Raw genomic sequence first — 22,100 nt, 5'->3', positions numbered from 1 at the left:
TTTGTTTGAGCCGCTCATGGCATCCTGTGGCAACTAATGAAAAGAAAAGAAAAGAAAATGAAAAGAAAAAAAAGAAAAAAAAAAAGATACCATCAGATACACTGAAACCAAGGAGGCAGAATCTGTGTGTGAAGGTTGCCTGAGACCTTGGTCCTTATCTATAGAATAGATACAGACAGCCTCCCTGTTTGAGGTGCTCTTTGATTTTTATTTCTCCTGCTCTTCAGCCCCCAGGTGGGTTGTGGTTGTGGATGAAGAGCCGTGTTTTCATTTTTTTAATTGGAGTGTAATTGCTTTATAATGTCGTGCTAGTTTCTGTTGTACGAACAAGTGAATCAGCTACATGTGTACATAGATCCCCTCCCTCCCCCCAGCCCCTTCCCACCCCCCAGGTCATCTCAGAGCCCCGAGCTGAGCCCCCTGTGTTCCCCACTAGCTTTCTGAAAAGCCGTGTTCTAAAACTCTCTCCTCTCCTCTTCCTCTCCCTGCCCTCGCCCCTCTAGCCCTGAGGATGAAAATCAAAGAGGTGAAAAAGGAAAACGGCGACAAGAAGATTGTCCCCAAGAAGAAGAAGCCCCTGAAGCTGGGGCCCATCAAGAAGAAGGAGCTGAAGAAGCTGGTGCTCTACCTGAAGAACGGGGCCGACTGCCCCTGCCACCAGCTGGACAACCTCAGTCATCACTTCCTCATCATGGGCCGCAAGGTCAAGAGCCAGTACCTGCTGACAGCCATCCACAAGTGGGACAAGAAAAACAAGGAGTTCAAGAACTTCATGAAGAAGATGAAGAATCACGAGTGTCCCACCTTCCAGTCGGTCTTCAAGTGATTCTTGGGAGGTGGGGGGGGCGGGTTGGGGGGGGGGATCCTGGGGTGAGGGGAGGGGAGGGCTGAGCGGATGCCCCTGGACCCCTGGTGGTTCACCCCCCACCCCCTTGCTCCTGCGAGGTGGAGGGCGGCGTGACCCAGTTACTTTGCAGCATCCTTGACCCTCCCGCCTTCCCCAGGCTCCAGCCCCAACCAGGTAGAGCCGATATTTAAAGCCGCATGCCCAGGTGAGAAACCCACTTAGATTAGGAAGCTTCTCAAGACCTACAAGTGGAGCAGCACGTCCCCGGGGGGGAAAGGGAGATTTCAGGCCGGCCGGGTCCACGGGAGACACAGTCACTAAAAAAGGCAATGATGCCAGCCCAGAAGGGGGGCTGGCGGCCAGAGCTAGTGAGGACAGCAGACGCTAGCTTCCACCACGCTCTCGGTGTCACTGCAAACCATGTGTGGACCTATCAGCTAGTCTATGCCGTTGGAACTAGAACCTTCTAACTCTTGGCAAAATGCATGGCTTTCCATTCCAGAGGAATTTTCTCTTTCTGTCCATTGTTCAGACAGAAACCAACACACCACCACACTCACCATGAAGATCAGCTCCGGAGAGTGACTGGTGCAGGGACAGGGAGCTTGAGAAATAGCCCAAGGGAGTGCAGTGCCTGGCCCCACCCTCCGTGTGGTCCTTGACATGGACCAGCCTGTCTCGGATGCCCTGGAGGTGGTTACCATCAGACCCAGCCGTGATCTCGCCTCCTGACACGTGGAAGGCCGCACAGGCCTGCCTTGGGTGACAGAGGTGATGACTCATAGACTGGGAAGGCAATTGTTAGTGGTTTTCAAAAAAAAAAAAAACAAAACCAAGTTAAAGGAGAAAAACAGAAAAAAAAAAAAAATTTAGAACAGTCCAGCATATTGCTAGTCTAGGGCCAACTGTCACTGGGTGAAGAGCTTATTAATCTAATTCTCTTGTTTGTTTGTTTCACATTGTTTTAAAGCAATCAACAAACCCACTGACTCTTCAAGGTTCCTTTTTGTTTGTTTAAAAAAGTCGCCATGGAGCATTTGGAAAGGTGTGGCAAGATGGGGGACTCTGCATGCCTTTGAGGTCACTTTCTAGCTGAGCAACTGTCTTCCTGGGTATTTTCTGTGCTGGGTGGATTCTCCTGGAAGCGTAGCTGTGGTTCTCCTTCCTGAGGGCTTCTGGGTCACCCTGGGCTCAACACAACACTAATCTAAACTCACAGTGCGTCCCACTCCCGTCTTTCTTGTGAAGAATGGATTCCTTTGAACTCGATTGCCTAGAGATCAGAGACATTCAGAATAGCCTGCCTGCCTGTGCTCCTGCACTTAACAAAATATTTTGTTTTCATTTCTGCAGAGGGAAAGTTAAGCTATAAAGGTCCCCATTCCAAGGAGGGAATTTAGAAAGCAAAGCAACTGCGGTTTTTCCCCGAGGGCCCTAAGATAATTCTCACAGCCGTTGTGTTAATAAGTGATGTACATAAACCCATTCATGGAAGCAACTTGATTCCTCTCGTTCAATGTATAGGAAGCAATTCCAAAAAAAAAAAAAAAAAAGTTAATGTTAATTTCTTCCTCACGTCAGATTCTTAATTCTATGTAACACCTTGAGAACTTCAGTGATTGTCCCTCTGGGTGAATCTGATGCTGCACTGGGACTTGGACTCATCAACCCCATGGCTCATTCTGTTAACTTCCTAAACTACAGCCTGAAAACCAGCCTGCCAACCTCGTTACCTACTTGAGGGTTATCCTGATCTAATGAACCCCTGACAATTAGTGATCCATCGTTTAATACATTTTTTATTCTCTCTGACCTTTAATCATAAAGTGTTGGGGATTGTATGTGATTTGCTTGTAATTTTGGATGATTTTTTTTTTAAAAAAATGTGTGTATATATATATTAGTGAATTAGAAATATCCTCCTTTCCTATTGTCAACTGAAATTCAGAGCAATTCATGAAAGCTTGGATCTGGGTCTTAGTTTTGATTGATTAACCCCAAAGCTCAGTGCTATGTATCTGCTTGTGACACCTTGGACAGAGGGTGTCCTATCACAGGGCCACTTCAGGGTGGGGGCCTTGGGAACGCTTCGAGTGGGGCACAGCGGTTACTCTAGAAAGGTTATTGGTGAATAGGTAGACTCTAAATGGGAATTCTCAGGTAGGACGTGGTGTTTTCAGATGAGAGTTCAGAATAAATTGGAAATGTGAATTGCAACTGCAGGTTTTCCCCCAGCCACAGAGCCCCAGACCTGAGGTTCACTGTGGACATGGGACAGCCTGGGCTGTGACCCATCACCCAGTTTAGGGTGAAGGGAGGCTCTGGGTCCAGAGCTGCGTTTGATCACAAAGCATTGCTTTTCTCAACAAAGGCGATGACGAAACCAACTTGCAGATTCGTGGGCTTGCTCACTTCTTTCCAGAAGAGCAGTGTAGGTGATTTGGTAATCATTGCTAGTGCAAAAGATCATCTTCATAAAGGTTTAAAATGATCATCCTGGGTGGAATCCGGTGAGGTCATGGGCAAAACTCAGTCACATCTTTGAAGAGGACCAGTATTTTCCTTAGCAGACAGAAAGTGAGGTGAGAATTCCAAGAATATTTTATTTGTAGAGCATCTTGTGTCACCCTGGGCTTTGGGTGGCTGTAAATTAGCACCAAGGGCTCCCTAAGGCATCTGGGTCTGTGAATGACAGAGGCCCCATTGTGCAAACCTGGAATCCGTCTTTTTCAGCAGACTCCAAGTACCCAGTTGCTCTGCCATAAGTGTGTGGATGTCTCGGGCTTAGGTGCTCTGTTTTAGAAAAGATTTCCCTGGAACAATGTGTTGGTCCCACTGACCTGTCACAAGCAGATACATAGGACACAGACCAGATTCCTGTTTCCTCTAGTTCCTCCACGTAGCACTCCTCTTATAGAGCCTAAATCTCTTATAAATGCTTTGAATACTGTGAAAATGTTTTACATTCCATTTCATTTGTGTGTGTTTTATTTTTAACTGCATTTTACCAGATGTTTTGATGTTATCACTTATGTTAATAGTAATTCCCGTATGTGTTCATTTTATTTTCATGCTTTTCCTGCCATGTATCAATATTCACTTGACTAAAATCACTCAATTAATCAGTGGTAATGTGCATGGTGAATTTTTCCCCTCCCCGCAATGGCACACCGTTTACCCTCCTTCGCCTCACACATACCCCTTCTCTTCAGTTCTTCCAGTGATGTTTTCTGGCCCCCACTCAATACTTTTCACATGGTAATGGGGCATGGTGGGATGGCAGAGTACCTGGGGGCCCCAAGGCACCAGCACCCCATCCCATATATACCACCTGCTCCCCTGAATCACTTCCAGAAGTTTCTCCCGGCTGTGTGTTCCAGATCAGAGAGAACGTTAAATACCTGCTCCCCAAGGATGTATTTTTCAACCCTGCCTGAGTTTCTTCTCTCTGTTTTTGGTTGCAGATGCTCTTTCCTCTCCAGAAATTCAGTGTTAAAATTCCAACTAAGATTTGAAAACTCTTTGGTATCTGGAGTGAGCCTTAGAGGAAACCATATCTTCCCTGTTAACAGATGAGATGCTCAGACGGGAGATGGCCAGGTTTGCTCAGAGAGTTTGGGGCTTCCAGGTCACTGGCATTGCTGGAACCAGAACCCAGTCTGGGGGGAACAAGGTCTGAATTAGAAGGTCTGGGTCCTCCCTCTGGACCCAGGCAGTGCACTTGACAAGCCCAGCTTGTCTTATCTAGGCTACAGGTTTCTTGCCTAAGGAATTCTTTGGTGTGATTTTGTATTCTGTGAGGAATGACAGTGACAACTTCATGTTGTTTCCTGATTAACAAGGCACTTCCGAACCTCAGACAGCTGGCAGTTTTGTCCAGAAGTGAGCAAATTCTCCCAAGTGACCCCCAGACCACACCTAAGCACAGAGACACTATTTTTAAGGCGTGGTATGAGGACTTGCAAAAATCCCGGTTAAGTTGTGCTCCAGTAGCAAAAGATTTTCCCATACTTATGCTGGCCTGACCAAGGAAAAGACTGACATTTCCTTTTCGTTCCCCTCTGGCTGATAAGGGAAATCTCTTAAGCTGGGTGTGGGTGTCAATGTCATCCCAGTGGAACCCCACCACTATGACCCATACGTTCTCATTGCTCTTGTGAATATTTAAAAATCAGATCACCAGATAGATGCTGAAGTGTGTGTACAAAAGCATTCTAGCTTCAGCAGCTGGTGTCGCCCTGGAGTTGGGGGTGTACCAAGGGTCGGGACTGCTTGAGCCTCATGTCTAAAAGATGCTAGAGCACCAAGAAGACCAGCCTTGCCCTCAGGGCACAGCATTCACACCTCTTGAAGGAATTGTACCCGTGCTCTTCAATGCAGGGCCCGAAAGAGATCAAGGATCAACATGTTATCCAAGGTAGGTGGGTCTTCTAAGGCAATGATGAAGCCAGAAGTGCTAGCAATTCAGTGTCTCTCCTGAGAAAGAGAAATCTGTATCAACCATCCTACAGTACACAGAAGAAATAAGGAGACTCAGTCTTAAGTCTTCACATGTGTCACCGAGGGGAGCTTGCTAACCTGTGGTTTCTGCTGACCAGTCCCAGAAATTCAGATTCGGGAGGTTTTCCCTGGGGCCTTAGGATCTCAGCTTTGAACTAGTGATCCAGGTTTACCAGACGCCAGCACTCCACTGGATCGTTCTTTCCATAACAACCTGTAGGACATAAGTGGCTTGGGGTTGAGAGGTGGACAATTATTTTGGCATCTCCTTTCCCTACCTGCAGGGCTTCCCAGGTGGGGCAGTGGTAAAGAATTCATCTACCAAGGCAGGAGACAGGAGTTTGATCGCTGGGTCAGGAAGATGCCCTGGAGTAGGAAATGGCAAGCGGCTCCAGTATCCTTGCCTGGAAAACTCCATGGACAGAGGAGCCTGGTGGGCTACAGTTGCAAAGTGTTCAAGGGGACTGAGCGCTGACGGCAGCCCTCCTTTCTCCTACTCATAGGCTTCCTATTGCTGCAGCCCAGTCTGAAGTTCTGTTCTTATTAGGCATTAATCAGAAGAGGTATACCAGGGAGTGGATGAACCTAACTCTTTCCTTTACTGCGGGTACATCAGGCTCTCCAAGACGGCTTCTCAAAACTCTTAATATACATGTGAGTTACCTGGAGACTGCGTTAAAATGTAGGTTCTGATTGGACAGATCTGAAGCCGCGTTGGCGTTCTGCATTTCTGATTGGCTCCAGAGTGAGGGGCGGGGCTGATGCTGCCGGTCCTGGGAGGCTCCTGGGAGGCTCCAAGCTGCAAGAAGGGCCGCCCGCCCAGCAGAGTCCGGGCTCCCAGCGGTACTAATGCAGTCGTTTGGGTCAGGACTCAAAATATTAACCAAACTTTGGGGTGGAAAGAAAAACTGCGAGAGTCGCAGTTAGAAACTCAAAGCTGCGAGCCCATTCTCCCTGTCCACTCAGAGTTCACTTTTGTCTTAGCTTTCCAGGGGGTGATTCTTTTCCCCCAAAGTCCTTTCCTTAAAAAAAAAAAAAAAATTGCTCAGCAAACTATTAGCCATCCTGCCTCTGCCCTTTAACTAACCTTCCCCCACCCCTCCTCCCCCACCAGGCCCGGCCCACTGCAGGGGCCTTGAAGTTCACCTCCAGCTGGTGTTCCCCTCCACCGCCCAATTGTATCAGGATTTGAGAACAGAACGGGAAATTTCCATGTTGCGATGCTCACATCTGGGCAGCTTCAAGCTCAGGTTATGGAAGAGGCCACGAAAAGAGGGGTGGAGGAGGAGGGGAATGAAGTGTTTGGAGGGGAAATCCCACCTCTTTGATAAATTGAGGCCAGCCTGCCCAACAGGGCTGATTTACTGGGGGACCAGGCGTGAGGAATTTCTGTCAGCGAAGGCCCAGCAAGGCTGCTCTTTGTAGGTTTGGGGAAGATGGGTACCAGAACAGGCTGCAAATAGGAGCCCAGAGCGCCTGTGTCTTTATACATCTGTGGACTATTTAGATAAGTGGAGGCTGTACTTAATCACCGAGAAAGTTGTTTGCTTAAATAAAGGGAGGGAAAGTTGCATGTGTGCATTTAAGGGGAGGGAAGGAGGAGGTGGGAGGTAGGAGACAGGATCCAGCAATTTTTCCACAGCTGAAACCCCACCACGTGGTTTAAATTAGGATGACCTTCCCATCACCTGAGTGCTGGAGCTGGTGGATGGGGCAGGGGTGAAAGGTTCTGAAATCTCGTGGCCCTGCCCTCTGGCATTTCAGCAGAGCTCTGCTGTAGGCATCCATGAGCTACAAGGATTGGTTTTACCTTCTCTCTTCCCTGGATTTCCCGAGTTCTGAGCCCTGAAATGGCATGCTCCAGGAGCCTAGAGGTCCATCAGCCAGCCAGGTGGAATCCTGGGCTGGAGGCTGCTCTGAGATTCCCTGGAAGTCAGGACTTAATGATAAATAAAGCCATCAAACCCCGGAACTGCACATTAGATTTCCTTAAAAAGAGAGGGTGAGAATTAGAAAGAAGAGGAGACCTCATTTTGAGCATGATCCCACCTCTGTTGTACTTTTAAACAATGCACACCAACCGTCACTATCACTCTTTGTACCTGGGAAAAGATTGGGGGTGGGAGGTAGTTTAAGGGTCTGAGTTTCCATTTTTGCCTTCGAGTCCCGCAGAGAGTTTGTGCAGATCTGGGTAGTTTAGCCTCTTTGCTTAGAAGATTGAGCCCTTTGTCTGAAGGAATAAAGGCCTCGAATGCCAAAACCCAAGTGTGTATGTCACAGTGTGGCCCAGAGACAGCCAGGATGGATTCCCCAGAATTAACTGGATTCCTCAGGGGTCAGCACTCCCTCCCAAGGGTGGCAGCAGGGGCCACTGGGAATCCCAGCTCTGACTGCCCATTCTGGCAGGTTACTCAGTGAGATCTAGCAGCAGTATGTCTCCTCAGCACAGCAAATCAGACCCTGGGCTGGGCCAGGCTTGGGGGAGACCCCCAAGGCCCCTGCAGAAGAGGAAGTGGAGGAGGAAGAGGCAGAAAATTGAACCCCAGCCTGTGATGCTGAGTTAAATCTGACTCTTTGCAACCCCACTGACTGTAACTCCCCAGGCTCCTCTGTCCATGGAATTCTCCAGGCAAGAATACAGGAGTGGGTAGCCATTCCCTTCTCCAGGGGATCTTCCTGACCCGGAGATTGAACCCAGGTCTCCCGTATTGCGGGCAGATTCTTTGCCGTCTGAGCCACCAGGGACGCCCCTAGCTTCCTAGAGCTTCGCAGCTCTGCCATTGGCTTACAGACCCCTACCACGTGAAAACTCTCCGTGCCCTCCCATAACTCTCTCGAGCTCCGTCCTTACTTTCAGATGCCGCCTCTCTGCAGGCTGTTTAAGAGGTGGAGGTGGGAGAGGGATGATGAAGGCATCCCTGGATGAAGAACACACAGGGACAGTTGAGGTGGACAGCAAGACCCAAACACTTGCTTTTATTTCCCTTCAATGACTTGGAAGGAAAGAACTCACCTTTAAAACCTGAGGAACTAACTTGACTGTGTTGTAACTCTTGATGAAAAGTAGGACAGTGGTGGCCTTTGTCAGGCCTCTAGCAAAATATTCAATAATTGCAACCTAGACCCTCCTCCCCTGTGATCCTACCTCCAGTCAAGCCAGAGAGCCCAGCTCTCGTTGGGGACCATTCTTCTCTGGGTCTGAACATTTCCCATCACGGTTCCACTGAACCTCCAGCAGGCCCAGAGAAAGTCCTCCTTCTTTGCTGACTCACTGTCTCCTCCCTGCCTGGTAGATAGAAATGTAATTTTTTTTTTTTTTTCAAGAGAAGAGGTTTCAATTGCAGCAGAAAGAGATCCAGCTTGAAATCAAGTCAAATGAAATTCATGTGTTTCAAAAACACCCCCGCCCCACCTCCCCTACACACACAGAATCACACATGCGCCCGGCGAGGGTCACAGCTCCATCCCAGGAGGACGGTTTTTTCCAAAGTGCAAACAGCTCCGGGTCTCAATTTGTTGCTCTCGTTTCTATAATCACTGTGATGTGTTGGGATGATTGTGAGTGGCGTTGGGAATGTTTGTTCTCATGTAATTGCTTGTTTCCTACTGAAATTTCCATGTCAGACCCTTTCATTGTTCTCATTATCGCTTGCCTCCTATTCTGCCTGCCCCCCTGCCTGCCTGCCAGGGAGGCCGTCTGGGCGCTGTTGGTATGGTTGATAGTTGGTATTGTTGGTATCGATTATGAAGCCAGGTGTTCTCCCCCCTCACTGCCCCCCGCCCAGGCAGGCTGTCAGGCGGCTCTCACCCACCAGCTACAGGATGTAGGGCTGTGAGCTCCTGCTTTGTCTTGCCCACCTGGGGTCCCGGATGCTGGGCCAAACGTGGGGACAAAAGAGACATGACAAGGGCCTGGCTTATTTCCTGATTTGGGATTAAGCTAAATGCGCCCCCACCCCAAGTATTTCAGAGGAATGTGACCCCCGTGTTTCTTACTGTGTACCTAACTCATTAAAATGTTGATTTACAAGGGATGGGTGATGTACAAACAAACCTCAGGGCCTCTATTCAAAGCCAAGCTTTTTTCCTTTTTTTTCCCCGTATGACCTTTGTGAGGAGGGTAGGTGGGAAGAAGGAATGGAAGGTCTTGCCTTTGAACCGGGAAGCGGCATGCCATCAGGAATGAAACTTGGATCAGAGGCAAAGAATTCCTACCTTCGGAATCAACCAGGTCTCTGCTGGACAAGCCTTGTGTTTCCAGGCCTGATCAGAACCACCTGGATTTTCTTACAGCCTAGTCACTGTCCAGGCAGCATGAAACATTTGAACTTGACCTGTGGTGGAAATGAGCCAGAGTCCATGAAAAGAGAGGCCAGCCTCTGTTCACAGGAATAACACTTATCCTCAGGAACACTCGGAATCTGGGATGGACTCTGCATGCTTGTCTCTTCTCTCCTTCATCTCAAACTCCAGAGACCACCTCCCATGGACTCTAATTTACTCCTCCAAGAAGCCCAACCATTCCAGGAGCTTAGGGTGCATTTTCTTATGGGTTCCACATACAACATGTTTGGAATAAGGCAAAAGGATGATGACTTATTCTAAATTTAGCCAATGGAGAGAGTATGGAGAAAAGGGAACCTTCCTACACTTGGTGGGAATGTAAACTGGTGCAGCCACAATGGATTACAGTATGAAGGGTGAAGTGAAGTCGCTCAGTCGTGTCCGGCTCTTTGCGACCCTCTGGACTGTAGCATACCAGGCTCCTCCGTCCATGGGATTCTCCAGGCAAGGATACCGGAGTGGGTTGCCATTTCCTTCTCTAGGGATCCTCCCGACCCAGGGATCGAACCCGGGTCTCCCGCATTGCGGGCAGGCGCTTTACGGTCTGAGCCACCAGGGAAGCCCATGGATCACAGTATAAAGGTTCCTTTAAAAAGTTAAAATAGAACTAACAAATGACCGAGCAATCCCACTCCTGGATCCTGGACATATATTCAGAGAAAACTCTGACTCAAAAGGATACATGTATCCCAGTGTTCATACCAGCACTATTTACAATAGCTGGAACATGGAAGCAACCTAGATGTCCATCAACAAATGAATGGATAAAGAAAATGTGATAAATACATACAATGGAATACTACTCAACCGTGAAAAGAAGGAAATACTGCCATTTGCAACAACATGGATGGACCTAGAGATTGTCACACTAAGTAAAGTCAGAAAGAGAAAGACAAAGACCATATGATATCATTTATAGTGGAATCTAAAGTATGATACAAATAAACTTGTTTACAAAATAGAAACAGACTCACAGACATAGAGAACAAACTTGTGGTTACAGAAGGGGGAAGGAGGTATGGAAGGGATAAATGAAGAGTCTGAGATGAACAGATACAAGTATATGTAGAATAGATAAACAACAAGATTCTACTGTATAGCACAGGGAACTATATTCAGCGTATTGTAATAAATCATAATGGAAAATAATATGAAAAAATAATGTATGTACGTATAACTGAATCACTTAGCTCTATAGGTTGCTGTACACAGCTTCCCTAGTGGCTCAACCGTAAAGAATCCGCATGTGATGAGGGAGACCTTGGTTCAATCCCTGGGTCGGGAAGATCCCCTGGAGGAGGGCATGGCAACCCACTCCAGTATTCTTGCCCGGAGAATCCCATGGACAGAGGAGCCTGGCAGGCTGCGGTTCATGGGGCCACAAAGAGTCAGACACAACTGAACGACGAAGCCCAGCACATCATTGAATAACTTTTCTGTCCAGCGGAAACTAACACAGCATTATAAATCAACAATAATTTGATAAAAAAGAAATCAGCCAGGCCTGCCTTCTAGGGCCCCCAAACCTCTTTAGGAAGCCATGGGCTTTTGTCCACTTCTTATTTCCTTCAGCGGAAGAACGTGAACATGATACACCCCGAGCTGGTGTGTGGAGAACACATCTCTTCTCAGGGTGTGTATGGATGGTGTGCGTGTGTGTCTGTGAGTGTCAGAGTGTGCAGGAGTTGGTGTTGGGATGTGTGTGCTTGCACTGGTGTTGGTGTCTGTGTGTGTGATGTGGTTCCACTACCAGGCCGTGGGGGGCTCCCCCCCTCATAGACCCCTCTTCTGCAAGTGTCCGCCATGCCTGATGTATGATGGGATGTTAAACTGTGCAGTGCCAAGCCTGTCCCATGGGTCCCTCTTGTTCCTGGAATGTCTTTTAAACCCTTTAGCGTGTTTGTAGGCACGTGGGGTGTGCTCGTGTGATATACATTGTACCTTATATTACACGCTGTAATACATATGATACCCGCATGATGGTAGTTCTGGGTACCCACACCCCCCCCCCCGCCCCCGCACTGTATTGCCAGTACTTGGGTAACTTGTCTTCATGGTTTAGAAGGAGGATGAGTGGAAATAGCTGGACTTCTGGATCAGCAGATGGGACCCTATATGGGGCCCCCCAGAAAAAAGGAGAGTTACTCAGAGGGAGCGCTTCCTCACCTCCTGGGGCACCATTGGGTGGAAGCTAGTTCAATTAAACTAGATTTGCTTTTTTTCCATTATGAGAGGAAAGTGGTGAATTCGTGCCAGTAGATTGGAATGTATTAAAGATTGGTCTGGCTTCACAGAAAGTGTCCATCAGTTGCTGACATACCAAGGAAATTAGGGGAAAGCTGACTTTCCAGTGCTTCTTTGGCGGAGGACCCAGCAGCTGACATCGAACAGAGTCAGGACTCATAAAGCGCAGAGCCAGGACCTGCGCGCTGAGCTCTTTCTTCAAAGATGCTTTCAGCTCCTTATCTTTCAGAGCCATTAAATGTCTGCATTTGGCTCACTCCCCTGGGGACCCTTTATTGATTTTTAGAAGGATCCCATCTGATGATGCGAGCAATGGAGATCTGAACCAGCCAGAAAGCCTGGCATGTTTTCTCCTAAGTAAGTGGCTTGTTTTGGATCTTACATGTGAAGTTAATTCTTTAGAATTTCATGCTGTACAGCTTGAAAATGCGTACTCATAAGGCACGGAAAAAAAAATAAACAAAACAACAACCCAGCATCAAAACAAAACCCAACCAGCAAGAGCAAAGCAAAGACGCCAAAAACCAAACCCCTAAGTTTAACACAGGTCTGCAAAAAAAAAAAAAAAAAAGGATATCTTAGAGCCTCATGTGAATTCTGACATGGAAAACAACAGAAAGAGAAGGTCAGCTCCTGTCCGGTCCACGTCTGCTTGTTGGGCCTGCTCTGAGATCCAGGACACACGTCAGAACAGGCTGTTATCTTGTTCTCTCCCTTAAAGACATCTTGAAAAGAGCCATGCTATGGAAATTGGCTAAAAATCCTCTTCTTACAGGAAACCAAAGGGGAAAAAAAATGAATGAATTGGATTACATCAAAATTTAAAACTTCTCTGCACCAAAGGACACAGCAGAGTGAAAAGGCAGCCCATGGAATGGAAGAATTTGCAAATCATACACATGATAAGGGGTTAAGACCTAGAATATATATAGAACTCTGAAAACAACAACAAAATAAAGAAGCTTAGTAAGAAATGGGCAAGGGATTGAATAGTCATTTCTCTCTCCAAAGAGATATTCAAATAAGCACATCCAAAGATGCTCAACATCACTATTACCATTAGGAAAATGCGAATCAAAACTACAAGCTGGGGTGGGAGGGGTGGTTGTGGGAAATAATATGGCAGTTTCTCAAAAAATGAAAAATAAATTACCATGTGATTCATGCAATTCCATTTGTGGGTGTACATTCAAAAGAACAGAAGGTAAGGTCTTGAAGAGACATTGGTGCACTCATGCTCACAGCAGTGTTATCCACAAAAGCCAAAAGGGAGATGAGTGGATAAACAAAGCATGGTGTATCCATACAATGGAATATTTTCAGCCTTTAAAAGGAAGGAAATTCTGACACACGCTCCAACATCAATGAAACTTGAGGACATTATGTGAAGTGAAATAACAGAGGAACAGAGTGTGAGTCACTCAGTTGTGTCCAACTCTTTGCAACCCCAGGACTTTAGCCCCCCCAGGCTCCTCGGTCCATGGGATTTTCCAGGCAAGAATACTGGAGTGGGTTGCCACTTCCTTCTCCGGGGGATCTTCCCAACCCAGGAATGGAACCCAGGTCTCCTGCATTGCAGGCAGACTCTTTACTGTCTGAGCCACAAGCTAGCCACAAAATGACAAGTACCACAGTGATTCCATTTAGAGGAGATCTGTAGAATGGTCAAGTTCACAGAGACAGAAGCAGAATGGTGGTTGCTGGGGGCTGGGGGCCAGGAAAGCAGAGAGTTGTTTCACAGGAACAGAGTTTCAAGTTTGTGAGATGAAAAGGGAACAATGCAAGTGTACTCAACCCCACTGAACTCTACACTTAAAAATGGTTAAGATGGTAAACTTTGGGAATAGACTAGTGGTTGCCTAGGAGGATGAGGGGAGGGGGAGGGATGGGCTGGGAGTCTGGGATTTTCAGACAGAAACTGTTATATACAGGACGGATGAACAACAAAGTCCGGTGATATCACATAGGGAACTGTATACAATATCCTGTGATAAACTCTAACGGAAAAGGGTTTGAAAAAGAATGTATATATGTGTATAACTGAGCCACATTGCCGGAGAGCAGAAATGAACACAATGTTGGACATCAACTATACTTCAATAATAAAAAAAAAAAGATGGTCAGTTTTGGTATGTATATTTACCACATTTAAAAATAGTTTTTAAAAAATACTGTTCCTTCTCTCCTGGGCATTTCTGGGACAAAGGAGGGTTTCCAGAGCCCAGGAAGATGTGAGTTGGAAGCTACGGGTGCAGTCGCCCCATATTTCTGAATTCCTTGCACATTTTCGTGGCCTCTTTCATGGAAGAAAGCCTCCCGGGGTGCTTTTTCCACCCCCTCTGCTCACCGCACTGGGGATTACAAGACGAAAACAGCTCCGCCCAAAGCGAAAGTGAGCGGAACTCTCAGGGGGCAAGATTTTCCAACCCCGGCCAGTCGAGCTCCTCCTCATCTGTCCCTCCACACACACATGCATGCACACTCACACACACACTCACACACACTCACACACGCGCACGTACTTTCCAGCCAGCTTCAGCAGACGTCCTGCCCTGTGTGAGATGACTCTATTTCCTTGCACCCTGGCTGGACGGGGGTGGAGCCCTGAACTCGCCCCCTGGGCCCCCAGGACTTGTGCCGGGAAGAGGAAGGAACTGGACTGCCTTGGGCTTCACTGAGAAGCTCAGAGCTCACCTGTGTGGCCCTGATCCTTGCTGGTGGGAGAAAGAGGCAACTTGAACCAAGAGCCCCTCGTTGGAGGGGACACATCCAAGCAACCCTGTCCCTCAAGATGTAATAGGCTCTATAAACATCACCTCCTATTTGCCGTCTTCCCCACAGCTTTTGTTTATTTCTTTATTTTCCTTTTTCTCTTGCTGATTCTTTTCTGTCTTTTCTCTTTTCCATTCTTTTTTTTTAAAAAAACATTTAAAATGATGATTCTAAAATTTTAAATTTAAAATAAAGATGATTTAAAAAAATCATCTTCCATTTTCTTATTGGCATATAGTTGATTTACAATGTTGTGTTAGCTTCAGGGGTATAGCAAAGTAATTCAGTTGTGAAAGGGAAAGTCGCTCAGTCATGTCCGACTCCTTGTGACCCCATGGACAACACAGTCCGTGGAATTTTTCAGGCCAGAATACTGGAGTGGGTAGCCTTTCCCTTCTCCAGGGGGTCTTCCCGACACAGGAATTGAACTGGGGTCTCCTGCATTGCAGGCAGATTCTTTACCAACTGAGCTACTAGGGAAGCCCAGTTCAGTTGTCTATCTATCTATCTATGTTTTTATATATGCTTTTCAGATTCCTTTCTGTTATAGGTTATTCCAAGATATTGAATATAGTTCCCTGTGCTATACAGTAAGTCCTTGATGTTCATCTATTTTATATAGTAGTGTGTATATGTTAACCCCAAATTCCTAATTTATCCCTCCCTTTTCTCTTTTGTAACCATAAGTTTGTTTTCTGTGTCTGAATGACTTTTCACATTTATGAGTCTGGCTTTTCCAGAGTCCACATCTCAGTGATATCATACACTATTTGTCTTTTTGTGCAACTCATTTAGCATGATGTTCTCATGGTCCACCCTGCCTTTTGTGTTGAGGGATAGGACGAGGTTTAAGGGTATAAAGTTACAGCGAATAGTAAATAAGCCCTAGAGATCTAATGGCCAGTATAGTGAATATAAACGGAAGTGGCATGATAATCATCAAACTTGCTAAAAGACTAGATATTCATTATTCCACTGGGCACTATTATGAAGGCAGCAAAGGTAAAAAGCAACTGTAATTATATATAGCAGATCAAGGTGCTAATTATTGCTACAATGGCAATCATATGATAATATACACATGTATCGAGGCAACATGTCACACACCTAACGTTTTCACATCGTTATATGTCATATGCATTTCCATAAAAATGTTCAAAGGCATCGTCTTCCCTTACAGCTCTCCTCTTGGCCCCTCCCATGCCCGCCCCCTCAACCTTCCCATCTTCCTTGTCTCCCCTTCATAGCCAGACACAGTCCTGGGCTGGGAGACTCTGGTTTGGGGCGAGATTCAGCGGGGACCCTCCCGCAGGCAGGACCGCAGTCGGGAGTCTGTCCGCGCTGCAGTAGGTCAAGATCCTCACTAGACCGGATCCGTTCAGGGGCTGTCCTGCCTCTCAGGCTTCTCATTCAGCCTCTTCCAACGGCCTTTGACTCAAGGCCTTCAAGCCGGCTGGGCAGCAGAACTGAAGGGGTGGCAGCCTTTTTGAGGTGCAGGGGGACGCGAGTCAGCTCCCATAGGGTTGAAATGTGGCGTGTGTCGCCCACATGCCGCCCTCTGTCCGGGTGCATCCTCGGATGCTGGAAAAAAAAAACAAGCCACGACGGGTTTTCCAGCTCACGCGGCACATTCCTCCCCCAGCTCAGCACCCTGTAATCAAGCCTTGTGCGTGCCATGCACATGAGACTCTAAACAAAAGTGCTCCCTTTCACACACCGCCGACCCGTCTTCCAGCTGCCAGGTTGGCATCTCCAGCTTGGGCCAACCGGGCCTTGGTCCCTGACCCTCTGCTGGGCAGGGGCCTGTGGGAGATGAAGGGACGCGTCCTGCCCGACTGAGGCAGGGGGCCCCTGGCGGCCTCACTTTCTGGAGAGCTCTGGGAGGCGCAGAGCCTTCCGAAGGGTTCCCTCAGCGGTCAGCCCCTTTCCTTAGGGCTGTTGGATTTCTCTGGCCTGGGGCCACTGGGGCCTGGGCTTTCTCGGCCCTGGAGGTAGGAAGAACAGACAAATGACCATTTCTCTTGGCCCGGCCTGCTCCGTGCAGACGGAGGGAGACTGTTGTGTTGTTTTCAACTGTTGATAGAAGCCAACTTTCTTGGGTAAACCCTGGGTACTATTATGAAGGCAGCAAAGGTAGAAGCGGAAATGAATCCTGCCCCCAAGGATCCTGCCATCCCCCAAGAAAGGAAAGTGTGTTCAGTCGCTCAGTCGTGTCCGACTCTTTGTGACCCCATGGACTGTAGCCCACCAGGCTCCTCCGTCCATGGGATTCTCCAGGCAAGAATACTGGAGTGGGTTGCCATTTCCTCCTCCAGGGGCTCTTCCTGGCCCAGGGCTGGAACCCACGTCTCCTGTGGCTCCTGTATCGGCAGGTGGATTGTTTAGCACTGAGCCTCCTGGGAAGCCCTGGGGAGGGAGGACATAGACTTAAATGACCACAGCGCTGGTGGAAAGACAGGGGCACCAGATCAGAGCAGCCTCAGAACGATGCCATCCAGCATGACGGAAAGAGGAGTGCAGGTGGCGTGAAATCGGGCCCCAGAGAATAGCAAGGATGGGACAGGCTGAGTCAGGAAGAGGGTGTCCCAGCAGAAGGGACAGCTTGGACACTGAGAGCATCAGGGCGCAGAGCTGATGCCGTGGGAACCACTGATGCCCTGGAGACGGACCTACTGAGAAAGAACTTCAAGGCGCCTGGAGCGGCCGCTGGGGAGGAGGAAAGACACAGCCTGGGTCTGTCCACTGCTCCTTGGGAAGCGAGTGGCTTCTATAGACCTGACCCAGCTAGTGCTATGCAGAGCAAGATCCTGGAGGGCTGTCAGTGTACGCGTGATATACCTGCAGAGAGTGATGGTTGATGGAATGACTTCATGGCGAATCTAAGGATACAAATGTTGAGCTTGCATTTTGTACGCTTTGTGTTTATTCACTTTTTTCCCCTAACAATTGGTTTTTATGATAGCTTTCAAAATATAGAGTTCCCTCATAGACCAGATCGTGCAATCCCACCCCTGGGCTTAAACCCGGAGAAAAACATAGTTTGAAAGGGTACACGCACCCCGGTGTTCACTGTAGCACTATTTACAGCACCCAAGATGTGGACGCCGTCTAAGTGTCCATAGATAGAAGGATGGGTAAGGTAGAAGTGGTACATACACACAATGAAATATTACTCAGCCATAAAAAATGAAATAAATGTCATTTATAGCAACAAGGATGGACCTAGAGATTATCATACTGAGTGAAGTAAGTCAGAGGAGGAAGGATATCATATGACATCCCTCAAATGCAGAATATAAAAAAGAAATAACACGAATGAACTTATTGGCAAAACAGAAACAGACACACAGGCTTAAAGAATGAAATGGTGGTTGCAAGGGAGGAAAGTGGGGAAGAGGGGTAGTTAGGGAGTTTGGGATAGACATGTACACACTGTTACATTTAAAATGCATAAGCAACAAGGACCTACCATATAGCATAGGGAACTCTGCTCAATGCTATGTGGCAGCCTGGACGGGAGGAGAGTCTGGGCGAGAATGGATACGGGAACATGTATGGCTGAGTCCTTTTGCTGTTCCCCTGAAACTATCACACCACTGTTATTGGCTGTAGGCCAATACAAAATAAAAAAAGTTAAAAAAAAAAAAAAAAACAAGAAAAAATCACTGGTCTTTCATGACAGAGAGTTAGAGGAGCACCCTGTCATCTTACCCCTGTGGTCCTTCCTGAAACAAGCCTCCTTCTCCCTCCCAGTTTGCGGAGGTCCGGAGCCTGAAGCCCGGCCTGCTTCCCCTCTCCGGATGGACCACACGTGGCACATGCGGTGTCTGCTGGCCCCGCACAGTGGGGCCGGCCCACGTCTACGGGGTCTGGGACAGCAGCGGCTGCCATCTCGGACCCCCGCCTCGGGGGTGGGCGCTGGGGGCCGCGAGGCAGGTCTGGACCCCAGTCCGGCCACCGCAAGGCCACCAGCTGGACTCGGGGGAGGCCCACAGCGGCTGCTCTGTGTCTCTGACTCTCTGGAATCCCAGCTCTTTTCCTGTAAACCATTTCCACGTATTTGTAACTGGTTTGCTGCGTGAAACAGACTTGGCCTGAAGTCAGGAAACAAGACTCTTGTCTTCTAATTGTTGCTTTTCCCACCTGCCCAGTTGGATCCGATCCTGAGAACTCAGGCAGCTTCTATAGTTTTCTGCTCCCTTGCAGGTATGGAGGGGGAGTCTTGTTTTCACGGATCAGAGTCCAGACTATCTAACAGTGCTAAGTTCTTATTCAAATTCAACTTCTCTCCTCCAATATCCCCCCCCAGCCTCTGCAACCTACAAGGGAGAAAGGGCAGGGGTCTTTCCCTCCCCTTGCCCAGCCTCCTCCCCCAGTGGGACCCCCCACCCATGTGTGAAGTTCTTGTCTTTCTTGTGTCTGCAGTAGGGCCCTCTAATTTGGATGGTGCCTCCAACTAGACTCTTGTCTCTTTTTTTTTTTAAATGAATTACTGGAATCCTCCTCCTTCCCCATGGAGATCCCTCATCTTCCAGCTGACAAATTATCTCCATCAGATACTGCTTCTGGAAGTAGAGCCCAGAGCTGTCTGCCTGGATCTCCTGAAGCCCAGCCTCTAGATGGGCTCCTCCCAGTCACTTTTTCTGGCCCAGAGGGAAAGCCTGGCCTTCGAAGCCACTCCCAGGGCAGCCCTCTCATCACTCCACGTTTCTAAATGAATACCCACCCTCCACCCTCGGAAGTCTACTGCTGAGAGTCAGGCATGTGACCCTAGGACTTCTCAGCTCCAGGGGACACTTTTTATGCTCCTCTGGGAACTTTTCTACTGACCTGTGCTCTCACCCCAGAGTCCCTCTGCTTGACCCTGGAGAGAGAGAGAGGGATCACGTCCATATCTACACTTCTATGAAGCCACGAACCTTCTTCAAGATATACAACCCCAGTTAAACATGAGAAACGCCAGTGGAGAAATGTCCTAGGCAGTATTTGACCAGTACTCTGCAAAACTGTCAAGATCATGAGAACAAGGGAAGATGGAGAAATATTGAACTATGGTCCAGAGGGAATGAAGGAACTACTATGACCAAATGCAGTGTGATATCTTGGACTGGATTCAGGAAAAAAAGACATTAGTGGAAAAACTGGTGAAATCCAGTAAAGTCAAGTCTGGAGTTTAGTCCATAAAACATACTAGTGTTAATTTCTTAGTTTTGAGAAATGTACCGTAGTTATGTAAGGTATTGCTTTTAAGAGAAACTGGGAATTGGGAAACTGGGAATTTGTGCTTATCTTTAAGCACAGATGTGCTTTACTTTTCTGTAAATTTAAGTTATTCAAAGTAGTTTATTTAAATAGAAAGGCTATTGTAAATATGCTCAATATGCTCAGAGATCTAGTAGAAAATAAGAAGAGAATGCGGAGAAAGGTGCCAAATAGAACTTCTAGAGTTGAAAACTATATGTTATCTACAAGAGATGCACTTTAAAAAGTCTTATGGAAAATTGGAAAGTATTTTGAAGAGAGTGAAACTAAAGCCGCAAAACACCAACATTTGTCAGGTGTAATGTAACTAAAGAAATATTTGGAGGAGAGTTTATAGCTTTAAACAGCTATATGAGGAAGGAAAGGTCTAAAATCCTAAGTGTTCATTTTGAGAATGTAGAAAAAGAGGAGTAAATTATATCCAAAATAAGTAGAGGGAAGGAAATAACAAAGAGAAGAGTAGAAACTGACGACAAATAAAGAATAAAAAAGTGAAATATTATAAACTCCAAGCTGGTTCCTTGCATAAAACAATACAACTGATGCACCTCTAGCTGGATTATCAAGAAAAAAAGAGAGAGAAGACAGAAATGACCAATATCTAGCATGGAAGAGAAGACGCTAGAGGCCCCATAAGCAATATAAGAATAATAAGAGGATATTATTTCTTAAACTTTATACCAATACATTTGACACCCTAGAGGACAGGGAAAGTGCAGTAAAAAAAAAAAAAAAATCACTAACAACCAAAACTGATTCAGGAAGAAGGAAAAATCTGAGTAGATCCAAATCAATGAAGGAAACTGAATTTGTAATTTAGAGCCTTCTCACAAAGAATACTTCCAACCCAGGTGGCTTCACTGGAAAATTCTATCCAACAGTTAAAGAAGAAATGACATGAATCCAACACAGATTTAGAAAAGAGAGGAAGAGGGGACACTTAGGAACTCATTTTATGAAGCCTGTGTTACTCAGGCTGACTGGTCATTGACCCTTGCACTTCGTGGTCTTAGCTCTTCTGGTCTCAAATAGCTTTTACACACCTAGAAATCTCCTGATTAGAGCACTTGACTGCCTCCTTTCCATTGTTTCTTTTAACATAATTTTTACCACTCTCTAGTTGCATTGCGTGGGCTCCTCGTGACTTCTCTTGTTAGGGAGCACGGGTTCTAGGGTGTGTGGGCTTCTGTAGTTGTGATCGTGGGCTCTAGACTGCAGGCTCAGTAGTTGTGGCCCCACGGGCGTAGTTGCTCCGAGGCCTGTGGGATCTTCCCAGGCCAGGGATCGAACCTGTGTCTCCTGCCTTGGCAGGCGGATTCTTTACCACTGGACCACTAGGGAAGGCCAACTGCCTCCTTCTCTGAACCCTGGTTGCACTCAGCAGCCTAGGACCTCTTTACTCCTTACTCACGTGAATCAGTGTCACTCAGGAAAGACTGAAAACTCATCGAAGGGACATTTCCATGCAACACATGGTCTCACATACACCCTGCAGGTCTGACCTGGGCTCAAGTCCTTATTTGGGTCTCAGGGAAGAGTTGAAACAGGAGGACTTTTCTCCCTATGTGTGCACATCTGCAGTGCCAGCCTCTCCCAGCCTTCGGCACTTCCCAGGCACTATTTCCTGCCTTCCCCCACCCTCCACTCTGCACATTTCTCATTTTGGGAGAGGGTGTGGTTTTCAGCCTGGTGCAGAGTGACCAGCAGGAAGCAGGAGCAGAGTACTGAGCCCTGCTTTCCAGCCTGTGGCAGACGCCTCTGCTGGACCCGATGGCCCTTTGGGGACCATACAGCCCGGTCTGCCTGGATCAGTTCCCAGTTACACCTGTTATCTCTCATAATTGTTCATGGTGACACTTGTCATTCTCAAAATGTCCTGTTTGAGAGACAAATGTTTTGGTCCACCTACAGGCCCATGGGAGCAGGAATTAGAGATTCAGGATTGTCATTAGAGGTTGAATTGTGTCACCTGCCCCAAAATTCAAGCTGAAATTCTAACCCCCTTAGCACCTCAGAATGTGACCTTCTTTGGAAATGGGGTCATTCTGGTACAAGTGGTTAAGATGAGGTTATACTGGAGTAGAGTGGGCCCTGAATCCAATAGGACTAATGTCCTAGAAAAAGAGTAACT

At 47.4% G+C, this 22,100-nt stretch overlaps 1 protein-coding gene across 1 annotated transcript in view; it reads left to right on the top strand.

The window, feature by feature from the left end:
• Positions 1-3,972, top strand: part of SFRP1 (secreted frizzled related protein 1) — a 44,207-nt gene extending 40,235 nt beyond the window's left edge. The window contains exon 3 of the mRNA XM_061134429.1: positions 504-3,972. Within this exon, the coding sequence (XP_060990412.1) occupies positions 504-826 (323 nt within the window). The 3' untranslated portion in view covers positions 827-3,972. The remainder of the gene's footprint in view (positions 1-503) is intronic.
• The last annotated feature ends 18,128 nt before the right edge of the window (positions 3,973-22,100 follow it).

The sequence above is a fragment of the Dama dama genome, chromosome 32 (assembly GCF_033118175.1).
Source record: "Dama dama isolate Ldn47 chromosome 32, ASM3311817v1, whole genome shotgun sequence".
Classification (NCBI taxonomy): Eukaryota; Metazoa; Chordata; class Mammalia; order Artiodactyla; family Cervidae; genus Dama; species Dama dama.
The sequence above is the reverse complement of the archived record's forward strand: the minus strand, read 5'-3'. Positions and strand labels throughout refer to the sequence as shown.